Below are 23,512 nucleotides of genomic sequence, written 5' to 3'. Positions count from 1 at the left end.
ACACCCTTTGCGTTTTGATAAACAAGGAGATTCCAGCCCGCAGTCTTGGGGGCGGGGCCAGAGCTCCGGATGTGCTACTCCGAGAAGGCCTCCTATTCGTGGTTCGCAAAGGGCGGAGGATAGAGGAATTCTGATTGGTCTGCTTCCCTGTCCGTAAGGGGATTGAAGTCCCATGTCCCGCCGGGCCGCGCCTCGGCGCCGCGCTCCTCCCCTCGCGGTAGGTGCCCGCCCCGAGCGGCAGAGCGCGTGCGCATGCGGCCCCACGCCGCAGCCGATCCCGCCCGCCGCACCACGCACCCTAGCAGTCAGTGGGTGAGCTGGGCTGGGAGTCGCGGAGGTCACCGTGGGGAGGCGGGGCGGGGGCAGCATGGCAGCCTCCTTACGGCTCCGTGGAGCCGCCTCCGGCCTCCGGTACTGGAGCCGCCGGCAGCAACCGGCAGTGGCCAGCCTTGCAGCGGGTAAGGACCTCGCGCCTTCTTCCCCAGTCCCTCCTCCGGCCGCCCGCTTCGCGCGCCCTGACGGCTGAAGAGGTCTTTTCACCGGAGGCACTGCGGTTGGATCGGGGCTTAAAACCCAACATTTTGACTGGTTCCAAGGCCTGGCCCCTTCTGCGGCTCGCGCCACTAGTGCTTGCCCCCATTCTCCCCACCCAGATCTAGATGAATGGCGTTCGGCGTCCTTTCGGGACTTAGGAAGGAATGGGAAGATCTTGGGGTAGAGAGAGGAGCATTTGGGTCCGAGTCGTGCTTCTTTGGAGTTAGGGCTTTGAGGACAATTGGAGGGCCCACCCCCTACCCACCCCAGCGACCCCTGGCCTTGCAGCGCTGGCTGGCCTTGCAGCGCCGCGGGTGGGCGCGCTCTCCGGCTGCAGCCCTGATTTTTGTTTTAATAACCTTAATTGTTTCTGATGTTTTTACACAAGTGAAGTCTTACAAATCAGGTGATCAGTCTTTCCAGCAAAGTTTTAAGTCACCCTTGATCGGCCAGGAGGGCTTCCACCGCTTCTCTGTAACTGTGCTACCTGAAGATGGCACTTCTGTCAAATTATTAACCAGAATACTTTCAACGTTCTCAAAATTGTGGCCTGAACCTATCCTGCTTCCGTCCCCTCCCACCCCTCATAACATTATAAGTTATGGAAGCTAACCATCGATTTAGGAAGAGGCAGTTTTTAGACCCACAGAGAACTAATCTTTAATTTTTCAGATGGAAGAACCTAAAGCCCCTTGGATAAGTGAATTAGGATATTACAGCAGGATTCCTCTTTAATTGGAAAATTGGTTGATTTTTGGGGAAACTGCCATTGTCTTCCTGTAAAATTTTTAGTTTTGAAAATGCACTATTTAGCACTCTCATACTTGGGAGATTGAAAAAGCCTTGGTATTAATTTTTTCTGATCTTTACTTTTAAAAAAAAGCTGGGAATTGAGTTCTTAACAGCCTCCCTTCCTCCCCCTCAGTAAAAATCTAAGCAGAAGAGTGAATTTCCTCTCTGGCTTGAAAAGGGAAAGCTCCATACGATGGGAGAGAACAGATGTATGATACAGAATCACAGTAATGAGATACAAACTCACAGAAATTGCCAAACTTGAGTGTAACTACTGTTTGAGCTACATGTATTGAACTACAAAAAATGCCTCCTACATTGGAGATACTTAAAAAAAAAAAAATCACTCTTCTGCAGTAGTAAATGTAGCACCAGTTTTCACATGAATGCACAATTCTTTCACTTTTGATTAGTCAAGGAAGACATACGTGCTGTTTAGTGGTTTTACAAGGTGTTCTAACGGTATTTTAATGAACCCTTGAAGTACCTTTTAGAGTTACAGGAAAGTTCTTAAAATGCATGGAAGAAGAGTCTGAGGCCTGTGACTATAATAAATGCTTCTGTAGAGTGGAAAGGCCTACCTTGAAATGCTGGTAGACTACTTTGGCATATAATCTTGTTCTTTGACCCAAACACATTGTAAGAATATAGATTTATGACAAATTAAAAAAATTTTTTTGTGTGTGATGATTGTTTAAAATGCTTCAGTAATTGTTTTTACTCTGTGGAATTGTTTTAAACATTTTTGTTAATTGTAATTTACTACAAAAGTGTTAACTTTTTTGATGTTGGAGTCTTAAAAGAAAACTTATGTGCCAGTTTGGAGTCTAGGGACATTAAGAAAAAGAACTGTGTTCAAATAGTAACATTATTTAGTGTTCTGAATTTTGTGGGATGTTTGTCTCCATGATATGTTTAAGATGTTTATATCATATGGAGGGTAATATTATAAAGATCTATACAGTTATTTACTGTTTGAAAAAAATGAGATCTAAAAGTTGCTGGTAATAGCATGTCATACTTTTAAAATATTTAAAGCATCGAAAAGGAAATAGAAAAATGAGAACTATTAAACTAGACATACATTACTATTTTTTCATACATTACTATTTCATCACCATTTAATAAAAGTAAGTTTTATGTTTTATCTTAAAAGATAATTAAATTTAGTTTCAGACTTCTTTGTACAGACAAAAAAATGACAGATGTTGACCCTCTACTGTCATTTGATTCACTAACAAGTACAAGGAAAAATAATTTGTAACAGATCATCTTAAAGCGACCACCTGACCAAAAGTGGAATGGGAAAATTAGCCAGCATTATAGACAGAAATGGGAATACAGTTCTTTTTTATTATTGGCTCTTTGTGTGTGTACGAAATCTGCCTTCAAAACAGCATAACTCGTTGTGTAAATAAAATATATGCCATTTTTTTCCTCTTTACATTAGCTTCTAGGGTTGCACGTGAAACTCTGAAAAGCTGCACATGACTCTGGGGACCAAAAGTTGACCTTAAACTTGTGAAATTGCATAAGGAGAATACAGTTGACCCTTGAACAAAATGGGTTTGAACTGCATGGGTCAGCTTATGCATGGATTTTTTTCAATAAATTTGTACTACAATTGGTTTAACCTGAAGATTTGGAGCAGGCTGTGGAGGGCCAACTGTAAATTATATTTGGATTTTGTGAGGAGCGTCAGTGCCCCAACCCCACCATTGTTCAAGGGTCAACTGTATTTCTAAAATAACTTGACCCAAATAATAAAGGCCTTTATAGAGTAAGTCACTACCCTTAGTTTAGTAACTCTTAGCATTAAAGCAAAAAGAATGCTTATGACATAATATGTAATAAAGTAGGACACAAAGTTGTATATACAGTATAAAGTCTCATAATGAAAAAATGCATTCAGAAGACTGGAAGGGCTATACAAAATGCTAACTGATTATTTTTGTGTAGTGAGATTAACTTTTTCCCTTATGACTTTATACTTTTTCGTATTTTTCAGTTTTCTACAATGAATTACTTTGATGAGAGGAAAAAAAACCTTTAGAAATGTAAAATAATTAACCTATTACCAATTTTTGCATTTTGAAACTTAGAGTCGCCCGATTTTTGGTGGCACTTCATGTTACCAAGATATGGATGACTTTGTCCATGTCCCATTGGAGAAAAAGGTCATAATCTGTAAATTTACATCTATAAATTTAGAAACTAACTTTGCCAACTTTTCTGGCTAGTTTCTTCTTCCTCCTGGCTGCCGCTTAAGTAGTGGTACTGAGAGTCACAAGAGTTTGCTGATTAGATACAATCTTTTCTTTAATCTCTAGTTCATTTCCTATTACATACTCTGATTTTTCACAGCATTTCTAAATCTTTTACTTAGGGCTGCCAATCTGTGAACAGTCATTTGCAGAGAGATGGAGGTACCATAATTGGTTTAGGTAGTTTGGAACTTGACCATAGGTCTGGGAGGAAAGGATATTGGAGAGTCAGCCTGCAGCGTTTGCTTAATGGTTGCTGCAGTACAAATTACCTTTGCTGGATCCACTTTATCACTATCTTTACTCTTGCTTCAGCACTGACTTTTATCTTCATTTGATGAAAACTCTCTCTAGTTAGTAATTGATTCATATAACATTATTAAACACTCACTGTATGCCAATTTATTTATTTCATTTATTATAAAAGTTATATGCACATGGTAAAAACTCAAAAGGTTATAAAATGAAAAGTAAAAGAGTCTTTTCTCTAACTCTGACCCATCAGTCCAACTTTCTAGTTGTAACTGCCGTTTCTTAAGCATCTTACAGAAATTTGAAAACGTTTAATGCATATGTATTCTTTTTTCTCATATACTGTGTGTTACTATATATAATGCTCTGCATCTTGCTTTTTTTCACTTAATATAACATGTCCTGGAGATTTTTTTCCTTACACTTTTAGATAGATATATCACATTCTTTTGAACATTACAATTTCATTATATTGATTTTCTATGAAATATCAAGTACCTCGTTAATGTATATTTAGTTATTATAAATTAAGTGCCCTGTTAATGTGTATTTAGTTATTTATAATGTTTCTGTTGTTACAAACATTCCTATAGTAAACTATATTTTTGTGTTGTTCAGAGTCTATATATAGTAGAGGTCAGCAAACTGTGGCCCAATAGCTGGGTCCCTGTTTTTGTAAATAAAATTATATTGGAAAACAAGCACAGCCACCTGTTTTTATATTGTGTATATTGTGTATGGCTGTTTTAAAACTATAGTAGATGAGTTGAATAGTTGTGACAGAGGCCTCATGGCCCCAAACTGAAATTGTTTACCCGCTCACCCTGTAAGAAAAAGTGTGCTGACCCCTTATGTATAGTATAAATTCCTGGAAATGGAATTACTGGGTCAAAGAGTATGTACATTTTAAATTTAAATTTTATAATAAAATTCAAATGTAGATCCTTTTTTCAAATTGCTGTCTAAAAGGATGACATAAAACACAATTCTACAGTGTATGCGAGTATATGTTTTAGCAGGCCTTTCTAACCAAGCGTGAGTTTATCCAAGAAACACATTTGTCCAGCTGATAGGTGAAAATGGTATTACATTGCTTTGTTTTGCATTACTCTAGTTATGACAAGTTGAACATTTTTTCAAAGTTTTTTAAAAAATATTTTCTGTTAACTGTCATTTTGTGATTTGGGCATACTTTAAAACAATGGATTATTTACATTTTTTTCCAGATTTTAAAGTTATTTGCATATATAGTAAAGTAGCCCTATTTCTATCGTGTGTTGCAAGTGTTCTTCCTAGTTATTTGTATTTTGTCATGTTTGTGATTTTTTTTTGAGATGTGCTAAGTTTTCCCCCTTGTTTTATTATGAACAGTTTCAAACAAAGTGTTGAAAGAATAATGCCATGAACATCTGTGTACTCTTTGCTCAGTGTCAACGGTTGTTAACCAACCTTTTGCCATATTTGCTTTATTTCTTTCCAAGTATATTCATATCCCACCTGTATCTTGAAATTAAAATGCAGACACTATGACACTTTCAACCCTAAATGATTCAGTGTGAATCTCCTAAGAAAGACTGTCTCCTACATAACCAAATTACCATTACCTAAGACAATTAGCACTTCCCTGGTATCATCCTAATATACAGCTCATATTTAAAATTTCATAATTTTCCTTAGAATGTCATAAGACTTTTTCGCCCCCAAATCCAGATCCATTCAAACTTCACACATTGCATTCGGTTGATATATCACTTTAGTATCTTTAGATTGAGAAATGTCTTCTCTTGTTTGTTTTTTCTGTAAACATGTTGACTCTTTAAAAACAGCTTTATTGCAATGTCGTTGACTTACAATAAACTGCACCTGTTTAACATTTACAGTTTGATGAGTTTTGACGTGTTTATACCTGTGAAACCATCAAACCATCTTCACAATCAAGACAGTGAATGTATCCATTCACCCCTCCCCATCAGTTTCCTCATGCCTCTCTACATACTCAAACATCTATAATTGTACAGTTTCACTGGCTAGATAGATTCGTATCTTGACAGTTGTTTTTTGTTTCAGTTCTTTAAAGATGATGCCCTCCTGTTTTCTCACTGGCTTTGTTTCTGACAGGAAATCTGCCTTCATTCTTATCTTTGTTCCTTTGTACATAATGTCTTTTTTCTGCCAGTTGCTTTTGAGCATTTTGATTATGATGTGTCTTGGTATAGTTTTCTTCATGTTTCTTGTGTTGGGGTTCACTGAGCTTGGATGCATGGGGTTTATGGTTTTCATCAAATTTGGAAATTTTTCCCATTAGTTCTTCACATATTTTTCTTGTCCCCACTTTGCTCTCCTCTCATTTGAGGACTCCAATTTCACTATGTATTTGGCTGGTTGAAGCTGTCTCACTGCTTACTAATGTTCTTTTTATTTTCTAAATTCTTTTTTCTGTGTTTTGTTTTGGATAGTTTCTGTTGCTTTGTTTTTAAGGTCACTATCCTTTTCTTCTGTAATTATATTATAATCCAACCTATTGCTGTGTCCTTTTACTACTGTATTTGAAATATTTTTCATATCTGTCTTTTCTATAGCCACCAGTCTTTATTAACTCTGCCCTTACTGTGGACTGAATGTTTGTAACCCTCCAAAATTCATGTGTTGAATCCTAATCCCCACTGTGGTAGTATTAGGAGGTGGGGCCTTTGGGAAGTAATTGGGTTATGAGGGTGAAGCCCTCATGAATGGGATTAGTGTCCTAAAAACAGGAAGGAGAGCTTGTCCTCTCTCTCTGCGCTCCAGAGATACAAGAAAATGGTCATCTACAAGCCAGGAAGTGAGCCCTCACCAGATACTGGATCTGTTGCCTACTTGATCTTGGTCTTCCCAGCCTCCGGAACTGTAAGAAATAAATGCTTGTTGTTTAAGTCATCATAACAACTATACTATGGTATATTTGTTACAGCAGCCGGAATGGACTAAGACAGGCCTAGACAGTCACTTTTGTGTTGGTCTTTTTGCCTCCAGGCTCTTCCTTTAGTTCAGCCATTGTACACTGCTGCCTCATTTCTGTCCTAAAGCATGGGTTTGGTCAGGTCATTTCTCTTGCCCAGACCTTTCAGTAACTACCTGTCTTAGTCTGTTTGGGCTGCTGTAACAAAATACCATAGACTGGGTGGCTTATAAACAGCAGAGAACTATTTCTCACAGTTCTGGAGGCTGGGAATTCCAAAATAAAGGTGCTGGCATATTTAATGTCAGGTGAGGGCCCACTTCTTGGTTCAAAGACAGCCATCTTTTCCCTGTGTCCTCACATGGTGGAAGGGGATGAGGGAGCTCTCTGCGGCCTGTTTTGTAAAGGCATTAGTCCCGTTCGTGAGGGTTCTCCCCTCATGATCTAATCACTGCCCAAAGGCCCCACCACCAAATACCCTCACACTGGGAATTATTTTTTCAATGTAGAAATTTTGGGAGGACCAAACATTCAGTCTGTGGTACCACCACTTGCTTACAAAATACACTCAAATTGTTTAGAGCATACTTCCCAGCCTTCCACATTATGGTTGCATTTTTTCTTTCAATCTTAATCTTCTTGTTTTGTTTCTTTGTGCGTCCTGTAGGAAGAGTGGAGGGCACTTAAAAATGAAGAACCTAGAGTCAGATTGGCTGAATATGAATCTTGGCATTACAACCTTACAAAGTCTTGGGCATTTTATTTAAACTAACCAAGTGTCAGGGACCTGAGCTGGAAGATAGGCTTAATGATGGGCTGGGATGACAGTGCTATTTATAAAGTACTGAGTATAGTGTTTGGCATGTAGTAAAATTGCCACAAATGTTAACTTTTACTATTATTCATTTTTTCTTGGCTTTACTATTTCCTTGCATATACTCTTGTGCATACTTACTCCTTTTCTGTATGGAGCTCCCTTTTTTCCTACTCTGATTCCATTTGAAAGCCTACCCATCCTAGAATACTGAGGTCAAATGCTAGCTTTTTCAAGTTCCCAAACCAGATGAGTTCTTTAGTATCAGCATTATTTTTCATACTTTATCCTTCACTTTCATGTTTTAGTGTCTGTGTACATAGTTGTCCTCTTGTGTTTTAAGCTGGTTGAAAGCAAGGACTGTATGTCATTTGTGTCTTTGATGGCATCTGCCATGGTACATATGATAGTTGCTTCATATTTGTTGAATGTGTGAATGAATTATGGTTCTACCTTGCCATAGTTAAGTGTTTGACTTAGAGTGAGTTGCCTGTTAAAATTAACTGCATTTAAATAATAATATTCCTAGTTTCTGATGTTCTTAGTTAAATTATACCTTTTCAAGCTTAACACAGTAGTCAGGCATGCTAGTTGTTAGTATTAGAGTTCTCTTACAAAGTATACTTCTCATTCTGCTTCATAGCAAAATAAAAATTCAGTGAGGTGTCATTTCTCTGTCATTAAACCCCTTGTGAACCAGAAAGTTAGGCACAGGACTCCTATCATACCCAGCATGTTAAACTCAGCACTGGTAAGGCGATGATGCACAGGAATGACACCATCTTTAACAGAAATGTTAGAGACGGTCATGGAGTTCATAGGAATGATATGTGCTTCTGACCCAAGAAGACCTCTATTTCTTAAGCATTAGGGCGTCACATAATTTGCTTTTAGGAAATCTCACTACATTGAGATTAAGTTGAAGGAAGAGCAGGGATCCATTAGTTGGGAGGATCTGAAAAAGGGTGACTGTGATGAGTTGGTGCACTACACAGTTTTAAAACTGGAGTCCTTGAAAGAAAAAGGAAAAATAAAGCCGGGAAATGATACGGAAATGGGCAAGTGGAGTTATTTCTCTTTGTTCTCTCACTAGACCGTGAACTTTCGGAGGGCAAGGACCACATCTTGCTTGTGTCATAGTACTTCATGCAGTAAATACTTGAGTGGAGTTCTAAATCTAGAAATAGAGAAATCGTGTCTAATATTATTTTCATGGTGATGCGAAGCCTGTCTGCTCTGTTGCAAAAAGCATTACCTTGAATCGTATGCCCCAGTGTGATTTCAAAAAGCCTTTTGTAAAAAGGAAGAAGATCAAATCAAACAAAACCTGCATACAGCTTTTGTGTGTGTGTGTGTGTGTGTGTGTGTGTGTGTGTGTGTGTGTGAATTTATTTATTTATTTTTGGCTGCGTTTCTGTGCGCGGGCTTTCTCTAGTTGCGGCAAGCGGGGGCTACTCTTCGTTGCGGTGCGCGGGCTTCTCATTGTGGTGGCTTCTCTTGTTGCGGAGCACGGGCTCTAGGCATGCGGGCTTCAGTAGTTGTGGCTTGCGGGCTCTAGAGCGCAGGCTCAGTAGTTGTGGCTCATGGGCTTAGTTGCTCTGAGGCAGGCATGTGGGATCTTCCCGGACCGGGGCTTGAGCCCATGTCCCCTGCATTGGCAGCCGGATTCTTAACCACTGTGCCACCAGGGAAGCCCTGCATACAGCTTTTTAAGAATGATTTTCTTTTTCTGTAAATGGAGATGCCTCTTCTCTGAAAGTGCACGGAGTTGTTATCTCAGGGTCCTGAGACTGTTACCCTGGCCATGGAAAACCCATGGAAGTGTCCCCCTGCTCTCTCCTAGGACCCCATATATAAACTGGTGACTTTTGGTTGAAATACATTCTTCTGGGTTTAACATTTTTATTAAGATTGTTTTTTATACCATTGGAAGGGATGGTTTCTATAAATGTGGAAGTGGGAAGGTAAAACGTTTTCCCATTCTTGGACCTTGTCCAAGATACAGGTTTTATTGAATACTTCCAGTTTTTAATACACATTATTAGAGAAGGTAATATAGAGAATCTAGGATACTTCACTTAACAGGTAAAGTATATAATAGGTATTTAATAAATGATAACATTAAGTTTATTGTTAAAAATAGTAAAGGGGGGCCTCCCTGGTGGCGCAGTGGTTGAGAGTCCGCCTGCCGATGCAGGGGATACGGGTTCGTGCCCCGGTCTGGGAGGATCCCATATACCGCGGAGCGGCTGGGCCCGTGAGCCATGGCTGCTGAGCCTGTGCATCCGGAGCCTGTGCTCCGCAACGGGAGAGGCCACAGCAGTGAGAGGCCCGCGTACCACAAAAAAAAAAAAAAAAAAAAAAAAAAAAAAAAAAATAGTAAAGGGATGTTATAGAGATAGAAAGCAGAAGAGAGAATGCTTAAAATTTTATGATTGTTTCCTGGAGAACTATATACTCAGAAGTTAGTCTGCCTATACATTGTTGATATCTTTAAATGATCATTAGTTTAAAACTAATCTTTACAAAGGTTTTTTTTAAAATAGAAAATATCAAAATAACAATTGACTTCTTAATATTGAGTGAATATTTACAATAAAACATGTTATCTGCTCCTGTTAAAACTAATGTATTGAAATCAGTGTGTTCTAGGTCAATGGCTTCTAAGACTCCAGTTGGATTCATTGGAGTAGGCAACATGGGGAATCCAATGGCAAAAAATCTCATGAAACATGGCTATCCACTCATTATATATGATGTGTTCCCTGATGCATGCAAAGAGTTTCTAGATGCAGGTGAACAGGTAAGACCTTTTCTTAAGATGTTTTTAGATTTTGATGTTTAAAAATGTTTTTTAGATTTTGACATTCCACATTCAAATAAGTGACATCTTCTTAGAAGTATACACAATGGATTTGTAAAGTTAACTTGTTAATTTTATTTCTCTATATGTAATATTATATGTTATGTAAAATATGTGTACACACACACACACACGAGACCGTGTACTAGTAACTGAATTTAGAGTTTTTTCCAAGATATGAAGGAAATTCTTCTTGTAGAGTGGTAATTGAGGGCTGAATGTAATCCCAGAACTGGGTGAATACTAAAAAATTCCTGAGAAATATAGAAAAAGTTTAGAGAACAAATAAATAGTCAACTTCTAGGTAATAGACTTGAAATAAATACTGAGAAAATGCAATGTGTACCTAAAGAACAGGTTTAAGCAACTTAGAGGCTACTTGCAGATCTGGATATCCTCCATCTCCTTCTCCATCATGGTTTGTTTGCCATCTGGGGGTGGCAGCAGTGTTGTTTGAGGATGTGTGAGTATCATCTTGGAACTTTTCAGGGTAGGGTTGTGGCTGCTTATGCCCATATAGTCTCTGAATATTGACACTGTACCACCAGTGCAGCAGGTTTACTGATGACCTTAAGTAGCTTAGGGACTTAGACTTGTTGGAGAGGTTTGATCAGTTCTTTGTTCTGGGAAAGGTGGCTTTACCATCTTCAAGGATGGTAAGGAGTTCCAAGTTGATATTCAGTCTGGGATGGATTGTTTTTTGGAGGAGATGGATATTACTTTTTGGGATAACACATCTATTTGATGTTGACACTTTACAGTGGTTTCTATATTTATTTGTAAGAGTAACAACGGTACTCTAAACAGAGGAAATATCTTCAATTAAATACAGAATTTAATCAAAGTAATAACAGCATATTCTCCCGGCGTTTTGGAGAATAATGTTCCCAAAGTTTTCATGTGTGTGTGTGTTTATGAAAGATCACATGAATTTCTCTTCCTCTTTCTACCCCTTCTAGTAATACAGAGGTGGAAATTGAATGGAAACTGATTTACCCTGGACTGGGAAAGCAGAAGCTTAGGGCCTTTCAAATTGTGACCAGTGCCATTACTCTTCCCTCTATTCCTGTAACACTTAACAACTTGCCTGTGGAGAACTGAAATGGTCATCATCCCTTTGTGAATCTCTTTTCTGCTGCTTGCCAGATTTCCGGAGCTTCTGATGCTCTGCCTGAATTGCCTCATATTCTGAAGTTATCCTTGTACCTCCATTTCCCAACAAAATTCTTATATTTTTAGTGTTGCTAATTTTAGGTAGGTGTGAAGGAAGGCTACCTTAAGAATAAGACTTACACTTGAGTGAAGGAGACATTTACATTTTAAAAGAGAAAAGAAACTAATATTTAATGAGTACCTACTACGTGTCAGGTCTTTTACTAAATATTTTGTACATATTATCTAATTTTATCTTTGTAACAGAAGTATTTTCAGGAAACTGATGCTTGGAGAAGTTAAATAACATCCCCAAGGTTGCACAGTGAGTGAATGGCAAGAGCCAGGATCTGAACAAAGGTCTGTCTTTGACTTTGGAGCTTTAGCTCTTTTAATTACATGATGTGTAGTCACTAATTAATGAAATTTATGTATGAGACATTTTTAAGTGTATGTGTGGCGTCTTCCTTGATGATTCTGAAATGTAGCTACCTGTTACCTATTTATAAACTAGAGTACTAGAAAATAAACTGCCTGGATTTCTTTTGGATCAGTTAATGTCAGGCCAGTAATGATTATATACCACACCCTTATTTAATATGTTGTTTTGCACCAATGAAATTTGTTGGAATTAAGTAATAGTTCTCTATTATGATGGATTGTATAGTGAGTGGGTATACAGTGGGTTGAATAGTGGCCCCCCAAAAGATGTCCTACAAAATTCTTAGAAGAAAACATAGGGGTAAATCTTCATGACCTTGAATTTGGCAAAGGATTCTTAAATATGACACCCAAGATCATGAGCAACAAAATTAAAAATAAGACTTCATCAAAACTGAAAACTTTTGTGCTCCAAAGAACACCAGCAAGAAAGTGAAAAGGTAACCCACAGAATGGGATAAAATATTTGCAAATCATATATCTGATAAGGACTTGTATCTAGCATATATGAAGAAGTCATACAATTCAAACAGAAAGACAAGTGACTCAATTAAATGGACAAAGGATCTGAATAGACATTTCTCCAAAGAAGGTACAAATGACCGATAAACACATGAAAAGATGCCAATATCATTAGTCATCAGATAAATGCAACCAAAACCACAATGAGATTTCCACACCCACTGGGTTGGCTAGAATTACAAAGGCAGATAACAAGAAGTATGGAGAAATTGAACTGTCACACACTGCTGATGAGATTGTAATTCTACTCCTAGGTATATATGAAAGAGAAATGAAAACACATACCCACACAGAAACTTGTATATAAGTGGCAGCATTATTCATTATAGCCAAAAGATAGAAACAACCTAAATGTCCCATCAGTGGTAAACAAAATGTGGTATATTCATACAATGATATATTATTCAGCCATAAAAAGGGATGAAGCACTGACACATGAAAGTCCAGAAGAGAGAAATCTGTAGAGACAGAAAGTAGATTAGTAGCTGTTTAGTGCTGGCTGGGAGAGGAGGGGAAAGAGGGAGGCAGGCAGAGGGGAGAGATAGCTAATGGATATGGGATTTTTTTCTTGAAGTCATGAAAAGTTCTAAAATTGTGATGGTTGCACATATCTGTGAATACACTAAAAACCATCAAGTTATATACTTTAGGTGGGCAAATTATATGTTATGTGAATTATATCTCAATAAAGCGATTTAAAAAAAAGATAAATGTCCAAGTTCTAACCCCCAGTACTTGTGAAAGTGACCTTATTTGGAAACAGGGTCTTGGCAGATGTAATTAGGTTTAAGATCTTGAGATGAGGTCATCTGGATTTCAGGTGGGCCCTAAAGGCAGTGATGAGTGTCCTTACAGAGAGCCACAAGGGGAAGGCTGTGGGAAGTCGTAGGCAGACTTCAGAGTTATACTGTGGCAAGCCAAGGAACACCAGGGGCAGTCAGAAGCTAGTAGAGGCAAAGGAGGATCTTCCTTTGGAGGCAGCGTGGTGCTGCCTACACCTTGCTTTCATACTTGTGGCCTCCAGAGCTGTGAGAATACATTTCTGTTTTAAGCCACCGTGCTTGGGGTAACATTGCGGCAGCCACTGGAAACCAGTACAGCTAGAATCTACAAAATGGGTTTAGAACCTGCCCTTTCCACTTAGTATCTGCAATCTCAGGCAAGTTATTTAGTGTCTCTATATCTGTTTCCTCATGTGTGAAATAATAAGGATAATAATAATAACCTTTCTCAGGGAGTTGTTACGAGGATTAAATGAATTCATATATGTAATGAGCTTAAAATTGTGTATGGCACAGTAAACAGTGTGTGTGTTAGCTCTAAGTTCCCATAAGTCTTGGTTTCACCTCTGCTCTACCGAGCTATTATTCCGTTTCTAATGCTTTCTATTCACATGACAATGTCAGAGTCTCTCACTTCTTTGTGAAGAAAAGTTACTTTTTATTGCTTTGATCACTATGGGTTAAGGCTACCTTAGAATCTCTTAGCAAAACAGGATAGGACGTTCATTAATTTACTAATTTGACTGATGTTTCTTGAGTACTTTCTATGTGCTAGGTACTGGGAATATAGCCCAGAACAAAACAGTTACAGTCTTTGCCTTTGGGGACCAACAGGAGGTGTTAGATTATCAAACCACACAAATATGTGATTCCAAATTGTGATGTGGAAAGAAGAAGAGTCTCCTCAGTTTTCAGTAAAATCCTCATTACGTTGGCTGTGAGGGCAGTCAGGGACGTTGTCTGAAGACTAGACATTTAGGTAGATAGCACAAGAATAAGCAAAATTTATCCAGGTGAAGAATGGGGACAAAGGAGCAATTTTCTTTAAAAGTGGAAGCCTCTCTCTCCAGGTTTCTAGAGATTTCTACTTTAGGTCGACCGATACAGGTTGAGTACTTCCCATGTGTCTAGCAGTCCACCTAGTGCTGTGGAGAATAAAACAGGTTGAGTTGGATGTGGCAATGTATTAGATGTGTCTCAGGTGGCAAGACTAAATAATAGAAGGGAGTTTTTATTAAAATTGTATTTTGACAGTAATGTGCTGAAGCAGGTTTTGAGGGGAAAAATAATAAGTAACTCTTAAGAGTCATTTCATTTCTGATAGAGAGCTACATAAATATTGTGCTTAATCTTCGCTCACCTACAAACAGAAATGCTGTAGCCTGAAATAAAAGTCATGGAGACGAGATCTCTCGGATTCCTGGATAGAAATCAGAGGGTTCTAGGACACAGACTCAGTCATTAGATTTTCCTTCTTCCTTGAGATACATAAGTGGGTGTGGGGAAGGAAGGAGGATGGGTTCTGGGTGGCTGCCCGTCCCAGATTAGTGAAGCGTGAGACTCTCTTAGCTTCTGCCCACAGCTCCCAGCCCTGCCCCGCTCCCAGCACACGGTGGGAAAGTTGCGTGGGCGGTTCACACTGGGGCGGCAAAGCCTGGAAGGCAGAACCCTCTTTTCCCACGTCCCATCTCCCTCACCGCTCTGCTTCCTCTCAAGAGTCTTGACTCTAAGAGGTCCTCTGAGTATTGATTACAACAGCAGTGGAGGGCAGGAGAACGTGAAATTGAGATAAATGACAGGAGAAGGGTAAAGGGTAAGAAAGCTTTGGGCCTGAGGGGAAATATTCTGTCATAATAAAATGAAAACATTTGTTGATAAATGATTTTTATGCCGGCAGCTTAAAAACCGTTTTGAACAGCGGCAGTGTCATTTGAGCAAATGTAATTTCCTAAGACCCCTACATTAAAAGGTAATGTTAATTTGGATGTGTGACTTCTGATGTGTTAAAATGTCAGTAGTACTAATTCATAGCTATATTGTTTTAAAATGTTTGATAAAGGAAAAAGTGAGTTTCATTTTACTACTAAAAGACAAAGAGAAGACTTGGGATGAGATGGAAAAATATAGGTGAAAACTTCTTGCCATTGTGCACAATAGTGCAGTGAATGGATTAAGAGTTCAAAAATTCAGAGTATATTTGAGTTGACTCTTACATTTAAAGGACAGGTGTCCCTTTCTTTCCCTGATGTTACTATCTCAAGTGAAGTCGATGAAATGGCAGCCAAAGAAAACAGAAATGTTTTCCCTCAAAGTTTGCAGAAAATGTGGCTAGTTGATTTCAAATGTCAACTGTGCTTTCAGTGGGAAATTTGCAGGGAGAGAAAGTACCAAACTAGACATATCTGGATCAAAAAGCAATCAACTAGTTCTAAAGATCTTTGGACATCTCCATGAAGAAGTGCTTTTTCGTTTTTTTAAAAGCAAAAACTGGGGATTTATTGTTTCATGTAAGTGAAGAGTTGGGGAGTGGCCTGAACCCAGGCACAGCCGAATTTTGGGCACAGATGTAATTAGATCCGTTTCTGTCTGCTTCTTGGCTCTGCTTTCCACGGGCCGGCTCCTCCTTCCCCTCAAGGTGCAAGGTCCACCTGCAGTTCCAGGTGAAGTGCTTTAGGGTGTTACCACCCTGGAGGTTTTCCTTCCAGCTGTACCTAGTAGTAAAAAATACTACGTGGGTTATGAAGGAAATAAAAACTTGGACATGTTAAAATGCTTCACGTGCCTGACTGTATTTAATGAACTTATTTATACCTTTACATGTTAACCAATTCTATTAGGGCACTTATAATTGGTTTAATATGTTACTTGTGGTCATTCCCATAAAAAATTTACGGTTTCCTCTCTCCGTATCCCTTTATTATATCTTTATTTCTGTTGGAAACTCGGGTTTAACATACAATGCATCATTTCAACTTCTAGCATCTGTTCTAAGAATGTAACCCATGATAATTATCAGGCGTTTGGGTATTAGAAATCATGAATCAATAAATTGTGAATGTAGTGGTTTAAAAGCATAAACCCAGAAGGAACCTGGCTGCCTGAACTCAGATCTCAGCTCTATCATGTGCTGGCTGTGTGACTTTTAGACAGATTATTTAACTTCTTTGTACTTAAATTTTCTCATCTTATAAAATGGCAGTAGTAATAGTACCTTACTCTTAGCCCTAGGGAACCTGGCACATAGAAAGTGCTGTTACTACTACCACTACTGTTATTACTGTTAATGGTTGTTGCTTTAGTATCTATACCATATTTCTCCCAAATCTTCATTCCCCAACACCACACATATAAATACACCACTGTGTTGGCTGAGTCACTGAGTCCAGAGTCGTTGGGAATAGAATTGTAGACATATTTTTAAATGAAGGAGTGATGATAAAAATTAAAACCAAATTAGGAGATAAAGTGATTTGACTGCATCCCTGCTTAAGAATATATTCTGCAGAGTCCCTTGTGTCCTTTTATTTTACAGAAGATACCAATTTCTCTTTTTAAGCGGTAGCATTAAGGGCATGTGACTTGTGCTTTGTTTTCATTTTCATTGTCTAGGAATTTCCTTGGAGACGCCTCTGATTGGTGCCAGAAGTCTTGGGACTTATGCACCATTTCTGTTTGAGTTTTCTGGTTGAACTAGGCTTAATTGGATTCTCTTGTTTTCTCTCTAAAAACTTGGGAACCATCTTGTTGTTCCTGGGTTATAAGGCTGAACATGTTTGGTTAAGTAATTCTATTGAGATCTAATCTGGCATCCACTCAGGTTTTGTTAGATGAGAACTTTAAAAGTCTCTTGCTGAGTGGGCTTCATCATTGTTGACCACATGTTTCAAGATGTAGGCAAAAACCGTTTTGGTCAGCGTTTTAAGGGTAGTGCAATTTTGAAGCAACAGTATGCTTTTCTACTTGGAAAGATTAAAATACGCTGAGTGGCAAGTTTAACCAAGGTCATGTTCATCTTGTTTCTTTGCAAGTTTCTCTTACGCATTTGGTTTATGTGGAAGCAATGCTGAGCTTCGCTTATGTGACTGTTTTGCCTAGCAGAGACAGCGAGATTTTTCTCTTTATGTAAAACAACTAGGTTAACTGTTGTCTCCTTCCATTGGATATGTAAAAAGGAAGTGCAGTTACTTCAGATTACTCTGGGCCCTGATGCCCCCATCATTCCTCCCGTCACCCACCCAGCAAAGCAGATTTTGTCTTTAATCTGTCCAGTTGTCTAATCTTTATATTGTACACCTGCCATTGGTGCTTACTAGCATACAGATGAATCTAGTTGCAGAAATTCTTAAAGAGTGTAGATATTGTGAAGGGAACCAATCTCCTGTAATCAAAATTAAAATAATGGAAAAGTAGGGTCACCTTAATTCACAGTGGTGTAAGAACGAGGCAGTTGGAATTATCAAGAGATTTTTCTGGGATTGCCATGACAATCGGAGCAGAGCCATGTTCCAGAGTCAGCCAGATCAGCGACCGTCCACACACGTGGAGGTGTAGAAGAGTCCTGCTAATGCTTTACACTGGTACTGAGTCATTGCAGATGCTTCCTATACCATCAGCCCTTTTTCACAGAGTCCGTACCTTCCTAGAATTTAAGGTTACTAAATGTGAAAAATTCCCTTGCCTAAGTTTCCTTTCTACTTTGGAGATAGAAACGCTTAAAGAGAATCCAAATCACTATTCTTATTTTGTAGATCCGTAAACTGAAGCCAGAGAGGTTAAGTGATTTGTACAAAAGCACAGATGGTTTAGTGGCTGCGCTATAACTAAACCCAGTCTCTGGCTTCCCAAATTAGTGTTCCTTTCCCTCATCCATGCTGTCTTTGCTTATCCATTCAATTAGCAAATGTAACTGAAGGGACTCTAATTAGATGGCTCCTAAAGGCTTTTGTGGTGAGTGTCAGACTGGCAATAAGGTTTGTTTTTTTCCTGCCAGCTTTTGAGTCATGGCCAAATTTTGTTAGTCAGTTATTTCAAAGTCTTGAAGTCATCACATGGAAGGCAAGATGATTTGAATAACTGGACACACGTGTCTGTCTGTCTAATAAACATGCCTTCTGTAGTGCAAATTAGAGACGGTTATTATAACGTACCAAATATATATAGTTGTTACATATGGAGCAGTTGTGGCCAGTACAGTGGTGACATTCCAGCTATCACTGTCATTGTGTGTTTTTTTCCGGACCTGTGAGCTTTGACACTACTTTCCTATATATTTGAGGGGTTAGCAGTACTCTGGCAACCCAGGCATCCCAAGAAGCAGATGCTAGGGATGCAGGGGGCTGATTGGCCACCCCATGCACTTGGCAATTGCATGAATTGGCACTGCCAATTCATGAGCACAAGAAGCTTGGAGGTGTGAAGTATTCCTAGATCTGTGAGCTAATTGTTGGTGCCCCTGAGGGCATGTCTCAAGGAGTTATCTAGATGGAATTGAATTTCCTTCAGTGGAAGAGACTCTCAATTCCTAAGAGAAAGTCTGAAGTTGACTCTTAGACCTCAGGGCTGGCTTACTACAGTCCCTGAAAGATCAAGAGAGATGGAGCTGAGATAGAAGGAAAGGCAACTGAAAGGTATGCCACCATTATGCACGCCTTTATTACTTCATTTAAATAGGATGAACAGATGGGGCTCTCTGTGTAACCCATATTCTTGACACAGTCCAAGAGTAGAGAATTATGACTCCTATAGCTTTTCCTTTTCTTCTCATCTTACTGAGCTGTTTTTTTTCTTGAGGAAACTTGAATTGTTTGCCAGGAAATAGTTGCCTCTTTTCAAATCTCAGTATTTGTTTGAGTGTAGGAAAGGTTTTCACCTAACTTAAGTATTACTTTGTAATTTGATGGAAAAAAATTTTTTTCCATAATTATTTGTGGCCAATCCCCACTATATATCAAAATATACATATTGTTGAATGTGCCACTTTGTAGACTCTAAAATGCTGTATCGCCTTTAGATGAGAGAGACTGTCTTTTTTTTGTTTGTTTTTGGCTTTAGACTCTGAGGTGTTTAATATTATCATTTAGTACACAAAGTGCCAGGATACTTGATTATCTGAAATTTTAGAATACAACTTATGAAATTATGTTAAAACTGCATTTCTGTAGAATTTGATTTAGAAGCTGATAGTCTCTTATGGAAGAATGAAATGTAATTGCTTCTAGCTCATAATATTTAGATTGCACACTGTGTTTGGTTTCTCATTCTTTCATCAGCTGTACATCAAAGACAGAAAGAAAATGTTTCATTTACTTCCACCACATGAAAAGCAGAGGCATTCCCATTCCTAAGATGCTTATGTGCCAGTTCACATTTCCTAGTAGAAAAGACATCAGTTTCTAATGCATATGTAAATATTCCTATGGAGAAATTTTTGATTATCCTCCTGATAGTTCTTTGTCTTTTCTTTAAAGAGAGAAAAGGCTTTGGAAAGGAGCTTTTGTGATAATTGGGGTGATAGATTCTTTCTGTTAAAGGAGAGTTTCAGTCAAGAAGTGATCTCCTGGTCTCTTCTGGCCTCTTTGGTTGCTGATCAGCTGGCCAGGTGTATCATGGTGTATATATTCGAGAGAGCAGGGGGTGGTGGAAATGTGAGTGAGCGTATGTACACCCATACTTGTAAACATATGTACAGAGGATGGGCAGAGCAGCTTTCCTGTACAGTATGTTCACTGTCATCATTAAAGCAGAAGTCAGAATTCTGACTTCTGAGAGAGAGAGCGAACCTTGATGCCTGTTCGTATGTCGTTGTTGTATATATGGTTTCCACAGGAGACCTGACAGCTCATGCTCTCGGGCTTCATGATGGTACTCACATTCAGTGCAGTACATGCTTATGTCCTTGTCCTGACTTTTTATAAAACAGGCTTAAATTTTTTTTTTTCTTGAAAATAGAGGCTGGAAGATAGTGCTAATGGGGGCTTGAGAATTTACTTGTGGATTTTGCTGCCCATGAAATAATTGGTGTATCCTGTAGTTCAGCTACCAAGTCTGATATACTAGAATGTTTTTCTTAGAGCATCTACCAAAAAGTATGCTGTTTAAGAATCCAACTTAGAGGAATCCATGAGAAGTGTGTCTGTTCCCAGGACTGTTGGGTTTTGCCCTTTTCCCCCTCAACTCACTTAGCACTTTTTAAAGTAAACAGTGGATGTGATTCCATAGAAATTGCATCTGTATGTGTGAAGGAATGGACTCTATTTTAGGCAGTAAGGGTTTTTTTTGCCCTTTTTTTGTTTTTGTCTTTTGAAAACAAGGATTAGTTTTTATTCACTGTCACTATTATGGGCATGCATAAAAAGTGGATCCTACTTGTACTGTAGAAGCTGCTTGCATTTGATTTAAATAATGTGCCGTTGCAATTTTTTTTTTTTAAAGGTAGTGTCTTCCCCAGCAGATGTAGCTGAAAAAGCTGACAGAATTATTACAATGTTGCCCACCAGCATCAATGCAATAGAAGCTTATTCTGGAGCAAATGGAATTCTAAAGTATGTATTTCTCAACTGTAGATATGTTCTTGTTATGATAGTTTATGAATTTCACATTTGTTAGAACTATTGTGAAATAACAATTATGTTTGTTAAACTTTCTTTTACTGTTTTCTTATGTCTTAAAAGTGAATGGTGTGGTTTCTCTCATTGTAAAGGGTTTATTTTTTCACTGAAGTCAAGTATGTGACTTTGGGGAATAAATTTTTTTTGCTTTCTGTTTCTTCCTTTTAATCTTGCGTTAAACTTACATTGGTAACCTGTTTAAGAGATTTTTAAAGCTTGCATTTTAAACTGTACAAATGTTACAAGCATAATTTTCTTACGGTTTATAGAAATTCAGGAAGAGATTTCTATGAAAAATAAAACGAAGCATTGGAAAGAACACCATTATTAAAAATTTATTATAAAATAAAAAGTTATTGTATGTCCTTTGGGTTAGTACATCTGTAGTAAGAACTTTGAGAAGGTGGAATTAAAGATTAGCAGTAGCTCTTTAAATAATATATAATTTAGGTCAGAGTTTCCTACCCAGTAACTAGCTTCCCTGGCTTTGAGAACCTTTTGGTTAATTGCTACCTATTGCCAAACCCTTGTGGTTATATTAGGATGACAGCGGTTGAGTTTAGTTTTCTGGTCTTACTGATTCCAGTTCCTAACTTGTTTTGTTGTTGAAGTTCAGCAGAGAGCTAGAGCAAACTGGTAGGCTTTGTAGACACATGAAGGGCTCAAGGAAAGGGTTTAATTTCATGAAGCTGTAATACATGAAATTTGAGGTTTTGGGAAATTGAATTGCTTTGGAAAACTAGCAAACTTAGAAGCAACAGACACTTGAATATTAGGCAGAAAATTGATAAGATAAATGTTTAGATTTCAGGGAAAGTTGAAAGACTCTCATTTTGGATGGAGCCCTCAGGCCCACAGTGTGTGAGTGGTCCTGAGGTGACCTAGCTGTCTCATTACCTAGTCTTTTCCAATTATGGCCCTGTTTTACGTCTGAAGAAAAAGTTACTAAAAACTTTGTGGAGACAAAATCCTATGTTTATTAATATCCTTTACTAGGAATATGGTGGCCAGCAACCAGGGCAGTTTTGTCTAGGGAGTGCTTTGAAAGATTGTGGCTTTACATTGAACTGTAATTTGCTTCTCATGGGTAGTTCTTTATTTTCTTCTGGGTCAGGATCATTTCCCCACACGCTGTGCATGTATAATTTTTGAGACTATTTCCCATTTGCTTAAAGCTTTAAGATCTTAAAAATATTAATATCACAGAAGACTGGTAAACTTAATTCTTATATTTTTAGGGTATGTAAAGTGGAATTCCACATACTGAGGTGATCTATAACAGAGTGTGCTATTTCTTTTCTATGGAACATACCCAGCCATTGCATTTGGACCAGATCAATTCATATGTCTAAAATTGTTGTTTAAAGCATTTTGCGTGCTATTTTTTTCTGTAGAAAAAAATTTCTTTTTTATAGTTTTTAGCAATGATTTTCTATTTCCCCTTCAATATTTTTATTTATTCAGTTCTAACTTTCCAATCATGGTTATGATTAAATGTCCTCTGGGTTAGTTTATCTGTAGTAAGAATTTTGGAACGTTTGAATTCAAGGTTAGCCATAGCCCTTTAAATAAATAGTAATTTAGGTCGGTTTCCAAGCCAGTGAAGATAGGCATAGATTATAGACTGTAAGGGAACTATATAGGTATATATAGAACTGTTTTACTTTAAGAATGCCATTTAAATATTGATGTAAAATATGATATATGAGAAGACTGCTTCCCCCTTTTACCAATGTTTGTATATAAATTTACTGTAAAGAACAAAAAGTCTCTGTGAGATTTTATAGGTCCATTCCTGTATTTTCCTTTCTGCCTGTTTGATGTTTTATTTTATCTTTACAAAGTTGCAGTTATTAAAGAATATGCCATCCTAAAGCAAATGGCTAAATTTTAACTGCTTATGTTTATTCTACCTAGTGGAAAAGAAATGGATATGTGAAATTTGCAATATGGCTTGTTAAAGACAAATAAATTACTTTTTAAAGAGACCCAGCTACTTTACAAACAAAAATTTAAATCCTACTAAGTAGCCCTTTTAAAGTTAATAGGTGTTTTAAATTGCTTACATCTTAGCTTGCCTATATTATTATGGTTAGTGTGTATTTCACCTGAAACCAGAATTTATACCATATAGATTATTAGATTATTTTGGTTTCTTTGAAATAGTTCAAGTTTACTTTGAACTATAATTGATCTGAAAATGAATTTGAGATTTTGAACCAGTTCTAATAATGTTTTTAATATTAAACCAAAGACCTCCTTGATATCTGGTGAATTTTAGCAGATTCTGATATAGGTAGTTGCATGAAATGCTTATTCAGAGTTGTAAACTATATATTTTAAATTATAAAACTATAGTTTTTTAAAACAGTATTTCTGTTCATTTACTTAGAAAAGTGAAGAAAGGCTCACTATTAATAGATTCCAGTACTATTGATCCTATGGTTTCGAAAGAATTGGCCAAAGAAGTTGAGAAAATGGGAGCAGTTTTCATGGATGCCCCTGTTTCTGGTGGTAAGTGGTAGCTAAAATATATGCACATCTATTCTGT

The 23,512-nt window shown here is 38.0% G+C and overlaps 1 protein-coding gene across 1 annotated transcript in view; it reads left to right on the top strand.

The window, feature by feature from the left end:
• Positions 1-367: 367 nt before the first annotated feature.
• HIBADH (3-hydroxyisobutyrate dehydrogenase) overlaps positions 368-23,512 on the top strand; it is a gene marked incomplete at both ends in the record, with an annotated part of 105,192 nt that continues 82,047 nt past the window's right edge. Inside the window, 4 exons of the mRNA XM_079711642.1 lie at positions 368-458; positions 10,237-10,397; positions 20,786-20,895; positions 23,354-23,475. Coding sequence (XP_079567768.1) covers positions 368-458; positions 10,237-10,397; positions 20,786-20,895; positions 23,354-23,475 — 484 coding nt within the window. The remainder of the gene's footprint in view (positions 459-10,236; positions 10,398-20,785; positions 20,896-23,353; positions 23,476-23,512) is intronic.

The sequence above is a fragment of the Hyperoodon ampullatus genome, assembly GCF_949752795.1.
Source record: "Hyperoodon ampullatus genome assembly, chromosome: 9".
NCBI lineage: Eukaryota > Metazoa > Chordata > Mammalia > Artiodactyla > Ziphiidae > Hyperoodon > Hyperoodon ampullatus.
This window is presented reverse-complemented; position numbering and strand designations above follow the sequence as displayed.